This window comes from Falco peregrinus, chromosome 4 (assembly GCF_023634155.1).
Source record: "Falco peregrinus isolate bFalPer1 chromosome 4, bFalPer1.pri, whole genome shotgun sequence".
NCBI lineage: Eukaryota > Metazoa > Chordata > Aves > Falconiformes > Falconidae > Falco > Falco peregrinus.
This window is the reverse complement of record NC_073724.1, coordinates 39,754,044-39,771,705: the sequence shown is the minus strand read 5'-3', so window position 1 is coordinate 39,771,705 and position 17,662 is coordinate 39,754,044. Positions and strand designations below refer to the sequence as shown.

Sequence of the window (17,662 nt, the reverse complement as noted above, 5' to 3'; positions counted from 1 at the left end):
GCTGGACCCTCTTGAATGAGATGTTTCCAAGAATGAATGCATCTCACAACAAGTATCAATGAGTTTAGCTAAATGGCACATTCTCTTCTATGTGAAATACCTTTGGGGTTTAGGACTAAGTAACAAATTTCTCCATAAAAAGGAAATTCAAGGTGAAGAAATTTTAATTTATCACAAAAATTGAGATAAGGGGGGGGGGGGGGGGGAAGGGCTTTATTTCTGTATTTTGATTTAATATATATTTAAAACAAACCTCTTGAAAGGATTAGCAACAGATCCACTGCAGAAACAAGCTGTACAAAGCACAATAATCTTGAATTATAAAAAGACAGGTAAATACTAACCTGTGAGTTTGCCAAGAGTCCTCAATTAACAGGATCTGCAGAAGCAGATCCAAATAAGGTCGAAGCTCATACGTGTATGAATAAGCAACCTTAAAAAGTAAAAAAGCAGAGAATGTAAGAAAGCATTCCTTGAAGCATGCAGATTAGATGGTGCAGTGCAAGAACACAATTCATCTGAAGCGAAGTTTACTGTAATTTCTAGGATATTTCAAGATAAAATGCATACTTTAAAACAAACAAGCTGATTGTCTCAGGGTTTTTGGGGTGTGTGTGGGTTTTTTGGGTTTTTGTTTTATTTTTAAATATAGTAGATTTTGTAAAGGGCAAAGTGTCTCCTCATGATTTTCTAACACAACTCATCTGAAGCCATAAGCATGAGATGCTAAAGAAGCTACCTTAAAAAATGTGTTTAGAAAAGCAAAACTACAAAATGATATTTTTCACTGATATTGCTACTTTTAGGCAATATGTTCAAAGTTTATTTTCAAAGGTTATCCTTAAGTGTAAAATACACGGCTAAAGTGATTTTTATTATGATTCTCTTTCAAGCGCCAAACAAAAGGACACAGAAATATGTTATGTTTACATGGAAAAATACCCAAAAGGGTGAATATAAAGATGAGATAATGGAAGTAAAAAAAATTATTTGGACTGGAAAAACCTTACAGAAATTAGACTAACCTTACAGAAATTAGAAAGGAAAAACAAGACAGTCCCAAAGATTCTTTCCTGAGCCTGAAGCCAAGTACGTTCTGCAGACTTGTAAAAAAGAACCTTATGAACATATTCAAAAGAAATACAGGGGAGATCCTGGGAAATGATTCTAGCCTTCCATGCAACACAAGCAGCTCTTTTATGGATAATGACAGAAAAGCTTTAGGAATGCTCCTGCAATACATAAAGACCACCTCAGTCTTATTTTCCATCCTTAACATACTGTTTCTAACTCATAAAAGGTTGACTGCTTTCCTAAACTCATAAAAGGACTTCTCATAGTACTCAACACGATGTATAGACCTGTGAACATAAATACTGACAGAGAATGCCATCTTAAGGAAAGTCTATCAGACACCTGTTCAGTATTTAATACAACATTCCTATATATACATATATAATCTTACATCATACACATTTATATTCCCATCTTTCTCCTCACTTTTTATTTTTACCTGCCAAAGAAGTTCACTGAGGACAGTGGAAGAAAACTGAGGATTCTCCCAGCAGCAGAAACGAAGCAACTTGATGGTCTCTTCAGAGTTGCTGCAATCTTCAATAATTTTCTTCACATAACTAGTTCTCACAAACAAAATGTCTGCTACGTTCTGCTGAAGTGCCATTATAGGCTGAGATAGATTAGGATCACCATAAGGGTTGGCAAGCGGGGGATTACCTAGAACAAACAGTTATTACAGATGAAAAGGTACTGAAGTACTTTCAGTGCAGACAGAACAAAACATAAATTGGTGTAACATCAAGAAACACTAGATGGAGAAAAACCCAACCCCAAGAGCTGATTTTCTTTGAAAAACACTATGGTATGAAATAACTAAGCTTTCTGAAGTTGTATGAAGCCTGACGGTTGGTTGCCTGAGAGAGCTACTTCTCCCTCTCAGATGATGCAGTGACAATCAACGCTGAACAGCTGGAGACACATTCATATGCAAGAAAAGAAATTACTGAGAGTTTATTCAGTGAAATCCTCTTCATCTCCTGAATCTGTCTGCTTCACTGCTTGCATAACACAGCCCAAATCTATATAATGTTTTGGGACACAAGGTCTATTTACTTCACCAGGCAACTGGAAAGGGTTCAGAGGAATAACTATGTCAGAACAATCATGTCTGAACCTCTAGAGTGCAGACAGAAGTAACTCTTGAAAGAATAAAAACTAATGTCTCTTATTTATTAAGCTTCATTTTGTATATGGAAAGATTGTTGATTTTCTCCTGATGTTTCTAAATTTAGCAGTGTTTTGAGTTGTCTGAAGATGCCCAGAAGTCCAAGGGACAACCTTCCTAGTTTAATATGCTAAAGCAAGAAACAACTTTACTCTGCAAACAGTAATCATAATTAGTAGTCAAGAGTAATGTTTGTACACAGTAATTTTTTTTTAGTACATTATGAATGCAGTGAATATACAATTATTTTTCATAGGCAGAAAAAATTGTCAGTCTAAGCATGTAATAATGCGCTGGAAACAAAACAAAATCAAAATGGCCAAATGGTTCTGAAGCTTATTACAGCACAGTAAAATTTTCAGTTCATTAATCTTACTATAGCACATTTAGCCTATTGACTTTATAGCCTGGCTATATCATCAAGCTGTAGTGAGTCTGCCATTAAATAGCTTCTCTACAGATTCCCGATTAGGTGTGCTAAAATACGCTTAACAGAACGCGTACATATACAGGCTACGAAGTCCATGTAGCCCAATATTCTGACACTATTTCTCAAAAATAACTGCACTGTATTGAACTACTGGAGATATTAATTATTTACTCTGTGGTTCACCGATTTCTAACTGGTTCTTTTATAAAGTGCTGGCTTCTGTTTGTCATCCTGACTGTGAACAAGCACCAAATCATTTTCAAGAGCTATCCACAACAATGCAAGACCTCTTTACTGATAAGCAGTATTAGCTATTTCAAAGCCTGCTATTGTTTCCTGTACAGATTACTTCTGTACTTGTAACATGAAAGTAATCTTTTATTGCCTACTCTGAATCAAAAGATCTTTATGCAACTCTTTACAATGAGCTTTAGACTTTCCAAAATCATTACTATTCTGTGATCAACAAACTACTACTTTACTACTCAGTTGTTTTAAGGAATAAGCCAAGACACATAAAATACAGAACAGATTTCTGTCTGGTGCTTTTCAGTATAGCAAACCAACTTTGCTTATGACCAAGATTTCCGTCTTTTAAACAAAAGGAGCTGCTAAACATAAAAGAAACATTTTTCCAGCTAATCCATTTCACACATAAAGCTAAATATGCACAAGAGACATTTACTGGTATATTCAACCAACCAAAGGAAAACTTAAAATTCACGATACCATTGATAGAAGACTGCATCCGCGATGACACATTGCAACAACGGATCAGTTGCGACACAACAGTGTATAGCTTCCCCAGTTCAGCATACTGGTATTTAATTGGAGGACCTGGACCCTCATCCAGAGCCACAAGCATGAAGGTTGCAGGAACATTTAGTTTCAGAAGTTGTGTCTTCTCTGCTACACCTTCATGGGTGGCAGGGCAGGAAGGAAAAAAAAAAAGAAAAATAACTACTGTTTACATGATTGATAACTTTTCAGTTGCTGGGTTTTATTAAAACCCTCATTTATACTTTCTGAGGAAAAAGAATAATCAAATCAGTAACGATGCAGAAGAAAATTATGTTCAGTTGAAAAATCACATTGAAGCGGAGTTATAAATGACTACAATTTCTTAACAGCGCTCATTAGCACTTAAGTAACTAACATCTGTGTTAACAGCAAAGCCTCAGAGAAGTCTTTTGGACAAAGAATTAATCTTTTCATTGTCATGCCCAGGACAGGATGAACACCCCCACAGTGTATTTCATTTTTTTTCCACTACATCCTAGATATACAAATTACAAATTTAAGACATTTCCAACGGTGCCATACTATGAAATAAGCTTAGTAAGAGTGATAAAATCAATTAAAAAAAACCCCAACAAGCAAAATGAGAAAGTCTCCAAACCCAAACAAAAAATCCAAACACACAGCTAGTTTCACTGCAAGAATACCTTGCAAATACTGTACAAGTACTTACCAGTAAAAATTTGGTATGCCCCTTTTGATCTTCTACTCTTCTTCTCAGTTTGGTTAAAAGTCATGATTTTTCATTTATTTCTAAGTTTTTTCTGATTTGGAAATACAAACTGGACCTTACCTACCATCGTCCTGATAAGGTGGAATCCAGATAGCACCTTATTAGAGCTCTTTATAGTATCTTTCTCATTATATCAGATAGTTTTGTAGTTACATCCTTTGTAGAACTGATTTCTCACTTGCTTTGATGCGAACAATATGATTTCTCAAAATATCAGACAGTTTAATCTTTCTCACAGAACTTGGGGTGCTGCAGGAATGACGTACTGTGGCTTTTGCTGAATGACTACATGCATGCAGAAGCCTTCAGGTAACAGCAACGACAAGCACAACTGCTTAATATTTCCATGTTTATCTTTGCAGGGTAGACTGGTAATGGTCAGACCCACAAATAAACTTTAGTTACGCTTTCCCATCTGACTTCTGAGTGCTTTCCTAGTCAGAGGCTTCAACTGCACTGACTGACTACAAAAAGGTAGTAAAGAAGAAGAGGTAAGTTAGAGCAGGAGAATTGCATCTCTCTATAATGAAATTAAGTCCACTCTGGGGGTCATGACAGAACCCTGCCTGACAGATAATGATTTCATAGACAAAGTACATGAAAGCAACATACGTTACAGGTGAAATTAAATTAACACAACTGCCTAAATTAGTTTTACAGATAGGACATTACATTCCTTTAAAACTGCCTACCCACATGAAAGCTTCCAGAACTCTGTGTGTGTGTTCTATGTGGAAATAGTGAAATAACTCCATTTGGACTGATACGTTTGCTTAACATTTTAGCCACAAAGACCTTAACAGAAGCTCACATTTATAACTTGCCTGCATGAGCTGATAACCAGCTATCACTGAGCTGCTCGGTATTATGGGCATTTTGTAAAAATTCCAAGGGAACTGGATCTCCTAACTTAACACTACTTTACATAAAAGGATGAAAATATCTTGTATTACAGTAAAAGGGAGAGTGTAATAGACTACCACTACGGAAGAATATTGTATCTGGTTTAGAACTTGCTGTAGAGATAGATGCTTTGTCACGTAGGCTACCACATGTGAAATAGAAATGGTCCCCCAACAGAAGAAGATGACCCTAATAACTGTAAAAATGTAGATACAAACTAGATACAGACCTGTGACTACCCTCATCAATCTGAGAGTGTAAAAATAAACCTTTATTCACTTGTCTTGCATTTTATTACTCTTAATTGCTCTTCCCCAGGGCAAATATATAAAGCAGCAATGGATTAACCTACCTGAGAAACAGTTTATTCAATCAATCATCAATTGATTTTCAACATGCTGGTAATATTAAGAGAAAGCATGATTACAGCTGTTCATTTGAACCTGAGATCAGTCCTGTTCCCATTAATTGCAAAAACGATTTTTGTTTGGAATACTTGCTTCAGATACTATTAGCACTGTTTTATTCTATTCTTAGTATACAGGCTAGTGACCTTCTATGGAGAGATACATAATCCAGAATTTAATACAAGTTTTTATATAGATTATATAGATTTTTATAAATCTATACTTATTTCTATTTTCAAAATGCTGAATACAAATAAGATGCTGAAGAGAAAGTGGTGATGCTGGAAGTGCCACAGCCAGTATTTCATGTCCACCACCACCTCAATCTTACATTATAGCATACGTATAATGTGTCTTAAGCATAACACCTGCAAATACACGTAGATGTTGAATGCAAGACTAGTAGGATGCTAAAAATAAACATTCATTTGTGATCACAATCTCTAATTTAATCTTTCATCAGAAAATTTAGGGGACCGATCTTTATGACAAGAATCGCCGTCTCAAACCTGGGATAACTTTACTTAAGCCTTCCTATACTGCAAAAACACTGGCTTTTTTGCCTGTTTATCTTGGAGGAACTACAACATCTGATTAAATTTATAGTCTAATTTCCAAATTCTTGCATTCTTTTTACCTCATATGATGTCTATGGTGAAAGCACTCTGGCAAGCAGTGATGTCTCAGAATACATACAGACTGAGCTATTTCCTCAGCCTCGCAGAGTCTTTCAAGGGAAGACAGATACAGAACCAGTGTTTTGCATTCATAGCTATGAACTTCAAAAGTGAACTAAAGAGAAATTAATACTGAAAGCGCATAGTCAGACTATACAGACAAAGCACAACTATATCAACATTTCCATAAAGGAAAATCATGCACCTCTCTCATTTTTGAACTTTTATCTTCATCAACTTTTTCAGGCTCAAACCAGTTAACAACCCCACATGCTTCTTTGGTCTCATGACCTCCCTGCAAATGAGCCCTGAACAAAGCATCATCTCTCTTGCCATTTTTCCACCCCCACAGCCTCCCAGAAGGACACAGTCTTACTGCTTCAAGCTCCTTGTGTTGATCTTCCAAGGATGGAAGACTAAAGCCTCAGACTCCGAACTGAAGGAATACAGATGCTCTATAGAGCATTTATATATTTAATGATAATAATCTGTCTAAGGCTAAAAACCGGGATTCTCCTACGGTTACCTGTGTAACTGGACAGCTGTTAAAACCCAGTTCATTAGTGTCACCAGTAAAAGTGTAATTTTCTTACCTAGATTAGCATACATCACAAACAGATTGAAATACTGCTGCAAATGGCGTCCATGTTCAGATACTTCCCTTCTTAGAAGATTTAGTACCGCTCTCAGCAAGTGATCACTTAAACTTAAGTTATCATAAGCCTATAAAAAAAAGTTCTAATATTAGTGGTTGAACTATCAAATCTTTATTTAGTTTATACTTTCTACTATGGCAGAAAACAGAACTAGTTAAAAGGTATAGGATTCATACAAGCTTCAAAATACCAGCAGCTGGTTAGTCTTCTGTATCTCACAGAAAGACACAGACAGACATGCAGGGAGTAAGCCTCCCATCACTAAATACCACGCAAGTACAAGAAATTATGCAAATCTAGAAGTTTTTAACTCTATTTTTTCTCCAACAGCGGCTAGGCTTAAATGCTCAGAAAAGCACATGCAGTTCTGCTGTGAGCTTCATAGACTAAGACAGACAACCAAATCACCTCTACAGGTGTATCTCAAACACCTCATGAAAAATACACTGTCAAAACATATGTAACTAACTAAATACAAGTTCTTTGACTGGATACAGTAGTGAAAAGATTCTGAGAAGTGAAACCATACAAACTAAAAGTATCTTACTGCAGACATTAAAAACATGACAAAGCAAAGGTTCAAAAAAGTTGATCTTTTAAATTTTAATACAGTCCAAACCCACGTTTGTTATGATAAATATGACATTAAGATTTTGCCTTTTTTGTTTGTCAGTTCTAGGTGTATAAAACTAGGCAATTCATTGTGTACTTCTGTGCAAAAGTTACATTTTTGACAACATCAATGTTGCAGGATATAGGGGAAGAAACCACGGGTAACTCTTGCATGCTTTCATGCTTTTTGTATGGCTTTTTGTCTATTTTTTAAATTCCAAATGGAAAACCAAGGGTCCCATTCCCCTACACAGTTACTTTATAATAAGCCACTGCTTTTATTTTGCAGATCTCACTCACAGCTCAACTCAGTCTTCACAAAGACTTAGAAGCGAGGGGAAACCGAACCACTAACTCCTCACAAAAACTGGTTGAGTTACATCATGTTATGTAGCGCAAAATGAACTGTACAGCTTTCCTGTCAACACTGATGCACCTACTCCAGAATTTACTTTACATTAAATACTTACAATGAATAAGTAAGAATAAGTTTCAAAAGGATTTTGTTAGAAAATTAAATACCTGACTGGAAGGTCCAGGAGAGGCAAAAGGTGAAGGACATGGTCCATCTTGCAATGAAAAATGTGCAATAAATACTATAAGTTTTGCAAATGCACCCCTCACTTCTGCACTAGGGCATTCCAAAAGATATTCAGAGAAACGGTTTGAAACGTTAAAAAGGACATTGTGTGCAAACCAAAAGCGTACATTCTTGCTGTGACGAAGAAGGATGCATAATGCATCATACCTGAAACAGAAAATGATACAGCTGAGAAATTATGACCAAATGCAGACATTAATGAATTCTGGCAGACACATTCTTTTACAGAATTTGAAGAAAATACATGTTAAAGGTGATCCCCCCAAACATTTTTGCTCATAAAATGCTTACAAATCAGATAAAGTGTAGTTACACAGTAGAATCACAGAGTGGTTAGCATTTGAAGGGGCCTTAAAGATCATCAAGTTCCAACCCCTCTACCGTGGGCAGTTTCTAGAGCAATACTCTCTGTTACTAGCAATCACATATAAAAAAGATACTTTGATTTAAAATTTAACATTTAACTGTAGCTTTTTACTTCTATCACCTGTAAGAACTAAGACAGGATTACATCCCCTAATTCTCAAACTTACTACCCAAAGCAGGTCCTAAAGTGGCAGCTATCATTCCCTTTGTACTGGGACTTGGGGGGAGTGGAGCAGTGAGGTGGATTTCACGAGCTGTGTCTAAGACAAGTAACTAAGTATGTAACCTATCAGGAATTTACATTCCCACTTACAGATCTAAAAAAAATAATCCACAAACCAACCATCCAAACAGTAAAATATCTGTTCCAGAGAGGGTCCTATGTGACTCTGTCCTCCTTCCCACAGCAATATTTGAACTCCTCTTGATCTCTTAAAATAACAGGAGTAACTTGGCTACTCTGAAAGCTGCTGTTGGAGAAAAACTTGTACGTACCTGCCATGTATTACACAACTACTCACAAGTAGCTGGTAAACTACTGGTCATCATGAATGCTGTATTTTCTCTCTAGTTCTACCAGCAGGTACCCACACTCCCCTCCCCAAAACAGAATAACCTAGCTTAAAGACTAAAATGCTGTGGTGCTATGAGTAAGATTGTATTGTTGTTATACTACAGATTTGAATTACAGGCCTCACAGCAATGTACATAAAGCTCTGCTAAGAGTCTAGAAGACTATATATATGTATTTCAGAAACAGAATACAAATATAAGCTGCAAAAACAGGTTGAAAGAACCTTTGTTTAAAACTACTCAAACCACGAACAAACCATTCTGAATTACTTGTAATACATAACATATTAGTTTTGCACTAGCAATAGATTCTACTCCTTTGTTCTTTTTAAAAGACAGACAAAAGGTAGATTTAAGGTCTGTTTGAAAATGAACTTTGAAGCTGTTCAGCTCACTAGCTTATTTTAAGGCTCAGTTTCTTCCCAGTATTTTCTGTTCAAATTTCCCCCCGCTTTCATGTGCGCCTTGACCACGTATTTGGAGGAAGGAGGAAAAAAAGGACAGACCACTACCACCTTTTACTGTCATATGTATATAACTGGGATCTTTTGACAGACAAACTTCCAAAACTGTAACTGTTGATAAAAGACAAGATACCAATCACTAGCAGGGCCACGGACTATTTTCTTTGTATGAAATCCTGTGGTGAAGAGAAATCTAGCAGCAAGCTGAATACTAATCATAGTTATTTCTTCTGCTTCAGGCAACAGATGATCTTGTCCTAAAGAAAAATCAAAATACTCATATGTAGACAAAGTAAAAGCAATTTACTTTCAAAAATTTAACTTATTCCAGATTACTGTTTTGTCTTGACATTGTGTTCCAATTTTAACAAGAAACTTGATCAAAACAGCCTCTAGCTTCTACAACGTGTCATTCAAAAATATAAGCTTTAAGACAGGTACACTGAGACTAACGTATGTTTGATTTTTAGAAATATAGCATCTTACCTTTGTGAACTGTCTTCAGCAGAACAACCCACAAACTTCAGTATTTTAATATGACTTAGTACATATGTTGAATAACCGTTGATAATTTGATTATCAAAGTATTTTTTGCCAAATATTCTGGCATGTTATCACTGCTGAACAACTCAACAAGAGATGTTTAACCGCAGAATTCCAGAAAGACAAGAGTATTCAAAGCAGAGTACACATAATTTTCACTGGCTAGACAAATACTTGACAAGACAAATCAGAGCTCTTCTTGCAAGAAACTAATCCGTAATTATTTTAGTAACATACTAACCTGGAGGAGGATTTAAGTAGACACTATTACAAGTAAGCAACTTCTTTATGAACTGGAAATATTCTAGGCTGTACTGCATACGATTATGCATGAACTGCACGTTCTGCTTCCGTACGCTTCGTTCAATGGCTGATGGCATTTTAATCTGATGGGGTTTAGTGGTGATAGCAAGTTCTGAAATATATTTTATTAGTTCATTATCTTTGTCTATTGTGTCCATACGTTCATAAAAAAGAATATAGGCATTCCACCACCTCTTCTGGCGCCTGTAGGACATACGCTTCATCATGTGATCAAATACTTCTCCCATGTATTCTCCACCAAAACACTGATTTTTCATTTCTTCATCATCATCCATTTTACACTCTGTCACATCCCCATCATCAAATTTGTACCATCGATTCTTCTCACCATCTCCACCATTCCTCTGGATAATATAAGAGTAATAGTGTCCACCACTGGCCTGGCCACTGTGTACAAGTACACCAACAAGCCTGTATTTTGTGCTCCCAGAGTGTTCGTTTTCAGACTGTTCATTTTGTATTATCTGATTTTCCGGATTTACATCATCTCCTTCCAATTTAGCTACACCTGCCACCGTGTATGGTTCCATGTCCAGCTCTCGTGGAAATTCAAAATAATCATTGAACTTGATTGCACATTCCCTTTCCCAGTCATAGTCAAATCGTTTCAACTGGATTGCAAGAACTGGAGGCAACTTCTTTATCAACAAGCGTTTCACTGTATCAACCTGAAAGAAGACATGAACAGTCATCAGCTATTCAGTTTCCATTCATGCACTCCTACCAAAAAGCATATTCAGTAATTAAAAGAGTAACTTCCCTCCCTGAACATGAACTAAGACTGAACTTAATACGGCTATAACATCACAGTTGTACACAAATTTAATATATAAGGAATCATTACCTTTTTGTTGCATTTTTCACAATGATATGCATTTGCACCTTCCAATAAGTCTCCTTTGACATACTGTTCCAAAGAATCAAGGAGGTTTTGGTGATTTCTTATATCTACATTCAGAGTTGTGAAGGATTCCTCGCATTCGTACCTACCAATGAACAGACAGATGTAAAAGAAAGGTAGGAACATATTTAACTTTTTTCACAGGTGCTACATAGCACCCTACGGCAAAAGTTTTACTCAGCATTTCATGTCAACTTCTGGCAAAAGGGCTTAAGCAGTAAAAAAAAGAACTGAACTCTTTTATATTGCAGTCTTCCTACAATTACGTTACAGTGTCAGCATACTGTATTTTTTGATCTGCACTAACTATAGTTATTTTATGAAGATCATAGAAACGACTTGTATGTCTCAAGTTCACTGAAAAGATCGTGGAAGTTGAATCTTTTAGCACATCTTGTTTTTAAAGCAGCTAACAGACTTGGCTAACTCAAGCTGGTAGAGAAGCACAGATAGCAGAGTAGTGAGTGTACTTTTTCCTTTATTGTCAGGTATTAGACTGAAACACAAATATTGTATCATACCTAAAGACAACAGTTCAAAACATTCCAACTAAAAAAAAAAAACCACAAAAGCCTTTTTATTTTTCTGTCTAAAAAAATCTGAATAGCTGTCTTCATAAAATCACTTTGCATATTTATGACTGACTGACTTACTGTGTTCTGGTATAACCTTCAAACAAATTCCTAGCAATGAACCAGCAATGCTGAAGAAACAACCAGTTAAGACATCTTGGAAACAATTTTTTTTTTTTTTTTAAAAGATAAAGTAATGAATAAATTTAAAAAGTTGCATCTATTCCCACATAACCCTGCAGGGTTTGTTTCTCTGATATGCAATCAAGCATACAAAGGGTTTTATAAAAGTGAATAAATTAATATTTAGAAACACTTCAACCAAGACAGTAATATTCATTCATCTATTATGTAACTTACAAATTTAGAAAGGCTGTTAATCTGTCACACCCCAATCCAATAGTTTATCATCAGTTTTCTCCTCTCTAAACTATAATCAGAGTAACATTTTTATTAAGTACATTATGCAAATCCAGTAGAGTTCCAAAGAGACAGGTGATACTTCAGGATAGTACATAATATCAGGAATGAAAGTTAACTCACATTGCTTCACATCTGTATCATCCATTTAATTACCCATTGCATATCAAATAAAACCAGTGCTTTCCTTTTATCTTGCACTATTTCAACTTACTTCTGGTCATACATTTTAACCCATGAAACTTATGATGTTCCACTTACAAGTTCTTCTAATTCACACATGAGCTCAACTGAAGTTGAAAGATTACCACAATCAAGTTTGTATCAGTGTTTTTCCCTGTATTTTAATTGCTAACAGAAGGGTAACAGTAAATGGTCAACTTTCACAATAAAGATAATTTGCAATTTTAATGTGCAGAAAAATCTATATTGTTTAAGAATTGCACATGATCTGAAAGATGTAGTGAACAGTAAGAAGGCCAACTGTTAGTCATATAAAATTTAACATGATAATAAAAATGCCAATTGTTGAAGAAGAACAAAGTCCATCATTAGGTCATCTTGAATCTTGCACACAATTTTAATCATCCACCTCAAAAGAGATATAAAAGAAAAAGTCTAGAGAAGTACAACTGTATAATGTCTAGTTCTATTCCTTCACTAAGCATTTGTCATTGAACACCACCATCAAGACCAGTGGGTTACAGACTTTCAGTCTGATTTGGTGTGGGTGGGGATTTTTTTACATACCCTATATGAAGCTGAACTTCAATATTCACATTTTAAGTTAATTAAATATGCAGAAATCTTAAGAAAAATATAAACTTTCTACACCATTCCCCTTTATTACAGCTTACATAGTGAGTATGAATGGAGTTTTGCTCGTGGGAATTAAAAGATTCATACTTCTGTCAGCTGTGTCCACACACCATGAAAGACAGAAGACAGCAACACATGTTGGCCATGTATTAAGATTTTATACATTGCATTTGGTCCCCAAGTTGTTCTTATTTTAACATGAAAAAGCTGTATCTTTTCCTCCCCTGATCAATACATGATGCTTCACATACAATCTGCTAAGCAGAAATAATAATACTCAAGCATTTCAAGGCACCTGAAGATGAATTAATATTAAGAGTAGACTGTAGAAAAGATAAGGTAGCAAATTCCATTAGCTTTAAACTGCCCCTCACCAAAACCACACAAAACCCCACTCTGAATCTTTAGTTACTTTTATAAAGATACAAACACAGGTGGGTTTTCTGGAAGAAAGAAGAACCTTAAAACACTCACCGATGTGGGCATCCTTGACAAATCTTCTGATCAGCAAAGGACCCTCCTAGAACTTTACTTAACATTGCTGGATGGCCCAAAGCTTTTAAAGCTTCATCTAAACTGTCCACCAAGGAATTAAAAAATTCTAAAGCATCATGTTGCTCACGTAGATTTACAGGTTCACCCCAAAGTCTGAAAACAAAAGCACATTCTTGTCAAATGTTTTGGTTTGTTCTCTAATGATTTCTTCTCTAAAAAAATATTATTCAAGCTATTAATCCCTTTCTTACTGACCAAAACTATTCGTTGCTTTGTGATATAATATACCACCTGTTACTCTTTCCCTGACACTTACTGGTGAGTAAAAACAAATTTTGTGTATAAATTCATACTTAATTCAAAGTCTCAATATCAAGGTCAAGAACTGCTAGAATTCAAAATAACCATTATGCTGTAAACTTTGGTTTATTAGCAGATTTCTACAGAATGGTGAAAAGGTAAGATAATGGATACAATGCTACAGAACTTCTGCTAATTTACACTTAACTTCAGTATAATTTCTTCTACTATGATTAGTTTTGTTGCCTATCACAATGGCCCAGTGAACAGACATCAATACTAAATTTCCTATTTACCTAAATTGTTTCCAAAACCCTCTTGGTACATAGTACTGTAGCCTGGAAGCTGCTAAATGACCAAAAATTACTTGGAGATGCCTCAGAACACCAATATTGTATTCTTTTCTATCTTCTGTTTTACTCAGTGCTGGTTTGTCTTCATACTGGTGTGGATAGCCAAACACATCATCTCGTGGGTCAACATTGCTCTGAAAAAAAGAAAATTTGTGCAATTAACTTGGATATCGTGCAGCCTCATAGCTAGCTGTATCCCATGTTTAACAATCTAAGGCGTTTCATATTCTCATCTGAAGTAGGAAATGTCTTTGTGTGCATTAACGCAGTTCTGGTGGCAGAAGTGGTATACAGTGCTTTCAAGCACAAAACCACGTAGAGGGAAGTTAACAAAACAGTCAATTAAGAAACATTACGTTATTGTCCCCACTGTTCACAGTAGAAAGTGACGTGATTGGCAACCTAAAATTGTTATAAGCCTTTTATCTTTAAAGTACAAGCCTTTTTTATTAAAGAAGTTCTACACAATTAAGTTTACCTCATTGTCCTGCTTTTCATCCCCAGACATGTCATCATCTACATCACTGCCTGTGCCTTCAATTGCAAGAATCCCATTCCTGATGGCTGGAATCATGTACAGCTGCTGAATGACAGAATTCATGTAACAAGTGGCACCAGCATTTTTTAGTCCTACAAATCCCTTTGGCGGCCGAGGCCCAACAGGTGGCAGATATTCCCATTCTGTAAGCGCTTCACAAGCTAAAAGAAAATAGCAGAATGTGATTAGGAAATTATTTTGTTATAAAAGAATTACACCATCAGTGCAGCATGAAGGGCAGTTGCATAGAATTAGTATTAGTCTGTATCACACTGCAGTTTAGTAAAACAAATGTTCCACCAGAAAACCTAACTGCTAAAATGAACACAACTTCTATGAATGATATTTTAACATTGCACCATTTTCTTCTACTGCATAGCTAAAGAGGTGGCCTGAAAATTCAGTCTATGTATCAAACAAAAGTCTTCCCTCAATACCAGCAAGTTTCTTAATTTAAGAAATCAGCTGAATGAACCTAGAACATATAGCCAATTTACAAGCCTTTCACGCATTTCCAGTCCTTTTAAAACTACAGGATTTCACTTGTGCCTCACTTTTCCTTAGCATGATGGGAAACAGTTTTAGATAATGATATCTATATGACTTGTGACAGATTTTTTTCTTCTCCCAAGTCTTCTCCCTCAGATCTTTCATCTCTTCAGAGTACATTTACAATCACAGGCTTCCTACACTAACCTGCTGTTCTGTGGCTTTAACGCAAAAAATTCTGATGTAAAAGGAAGTAAGAAAGCATGCATGTTTACAAGCAAGTTTTACTTGGTATATGAAACACACAGCATGCACAGTTCATACACGTGTTCTCTCTTCTATCTGAAACACCATGGAGATCCAGTGTTCTATTGTGCTTATCAAATACTTGAGTGGAAGGAAATGTCATGAAATCCTTCTTATTGTGAGGTGGTAAGAAACACACTACTTCCCAATAGAAAAGGGTGAAGAAAAAAGGATGGTGCAGGAGGGGAACCATAAAGCTGCCCTTTTCATTTGTTCTACTGAGATGGAACCAAACAGGAAGAGATTGAAAAATGTCAAATGACTCACTGATACCACCACTGGGCAAGTAGCACTGCCATTCCAAGACAGTGGACAATTCCTACTACAGGATACTATTTCTAGTTGCTTACAGTTTTGCGGAAGTCTACAAGTTTAAACGTTCTGTTAAATCACAGAATGGTTTGGGCTAAAAAAGGACCTTTAAAGACCATCTAGTCCACCCCCCTGCCATGGGCAGGGACACTTTCCACCAGACCAGGTTGCTGACAGCCCCATCCAGCCTGGCCTTGAGCACTGCCAGGGATGGGGCACCCACAGCTGCTCTGGGCAACCTGTGCCCCTGTCTCACCACCCTCAGAGTGAAGAATTTCTTCCTTGTGTTGAATGTAAATCTACCCTCTTTCAGTTTAAAGTTATTGCCCCTTGTCCTGTCACTACGGGCCCTGATAAAAAGTCCCTCCCCATCTTTCCTGTAAGCCCCCTTTAAGCATGAAAGGCCACAAATAAGGCCCTTCCCAGACACCACCAGGCTGAACAACTTCCCAGCCTTTCTTCCCATACAAGATTGGGTTTACTCGGTTTGGTGGTTGTTTTTTCTCCCCCACCCTCCTTTCCCTGTTAATGTTACAGCCAAAATGGTTTAGCTATCCCATTTAGGGCTGCAGAAAATATGGTCCTGTTTGTTCATTTTTAAGAAAGTCTTAACAAGTTTTTTATTGATAACAACATTTATATTAAATATGAGCCTTTTGCCATTCTTGTGAAAGTTAGCCCAAGTTTCACCAACTTTTGAAATATTAACATTTGCAAGGTGGCTGGTTTGGGTTTTTTTTATTTGTTGGTTTTGTTTTTTTGTTTTTTCACACTGCAATTGCTATGATCTTTCTCCAGTGTGAAGGAAAAAGTTATTTAAGTGCAGATTTGTGCTGAGACAAGGCCAAAACGGAGAGAACAACCATTTGAGAAAGGACTATGACAAGCACAGAATGAGTACAGAACTAAAAAGAGAAACAGGACAGTGGACCTGTGTCTGTGTGTGGACAACAATGAAAAATTAGGTGAGCAACCAAGAGACTGGCACTAGAACTAAGTCGAAGATACCTGATGAGGTTCTGGGATTGGTTAGGCAGAGCCTGAAACAATGAGACAAAAATAGAAGATACAGACAGAATGAGGTTCCTGGGAGCTGGTATGGACAAAGGGGAGTAGCCAGAAAGCAGAGAGGAAGGGTCAAAACCATGTAAGTGACTGGGGCTGGAACTTGGATGTAACAATATAATGCAAGATTTACTGCATAAAGAGGAACAAATAAAGGCTACACTGCCAAACTTTCCTAGATTTTGACAGCCTGATTTTGCAGCATTAAAAGCAGCCACAAACCAAGAAACTCAGCATCTAGTTCAGTTGATAATATAAACAAAACCTATACATATTATATACATTAAAAAGTAGAAAATAGATAATTAAAAATATTACATACTAGTGATTGCTGTACCTATGTAATACATTTCAGTCAACGTGTCTACTATCTGTTTGAGATTTCGCACACATCCAACTGCTAGTGCAACCAGTAGCTCAAAGCCAGCATTAATAGTAGCTGGTGAACTACAGACTGGTATGGCCTGCTCAGCAGGCAATTCTCCATTTCTCATGTATTGTAGATAAACATTGGATGCTGGAAAGATGAAATCATCTATCAACTCCTGGGGGGTGGAAAACAAGAAAGAAGAAAATAAATCACCTGTTACCATTGAAACACACACACTATTTTATAACAGAATAAGAGTTATTACACAAATGAATGTCCCAGAACCAGAGGATTACTTAAAAAAAGAAAAAAGTAAAAACTGAGACCAGTACCATAAAGAGCTTTTAAATTTAAAATGGAGTAACTCCACTTTATAGTGGTTCCCTGCAAGCC

General features: G+C 36.3%; 1 protein-coding gene across 2 annotated transcripts in view; it reads right to left on the bottom strand.

Moving 5' to 3' along the window:
- The window catches only part of USP9X (ubiquitin specific peptidase 9 X-linked), a 106,324-nt gene that overhangs the window by 6,639 nt on the left and 82,023 nt on the right, over positions 1-17,662 (bottom strand). Inside the window, exons 30-41 of one of the 2 annotated variants that reach the window (XM_055802311.1) lie at positions 17,222-17,444; positions 14,668-14,888; positions 14,133-14,323; positions 13,516-13,689; positions 11,174-11,315; positions 10,247-10,997; positions 9,596-9,719; positions 7,981-8,206; positions 6,784-6,913; positions 3,402-3,587; positions 1,514-1,734; positions 345-433 (exon numbers count right to left, since the gene is read on the bottom strand). In XM_055802311.1, the coding sequence (XP_055658286.1) occupies positions 345-433; positions 1,514-1,734; positions 3,402-3,587; positions 6,784-6,913; positions 7,981-8,206; positions 9,596-9,719; positions 10,247-10,997; positions 11,174-11,315; positions 13,516-13,689; positions 14,133-14,323; positions 14,668-14,888; positions 17,222-17,444 (2,678 nt within the window). The remainder of the gene's footprint in view (positions 1-344; positions 434-1,513; positions 1,735-3,401; positions 3,588-6,783; positions 6,914-7,980; positions 8,207-9,595; positions 9,720-10,246; positions 10,998-11,173; positions 11,316-13,515; positions 13,690-14,132; positions 14,324-14,667; positions 14,889-17,221; positions 17,445-17,662) is intronic. The other variant, XM_055802312.1, reaches the window with a different exon arrangement.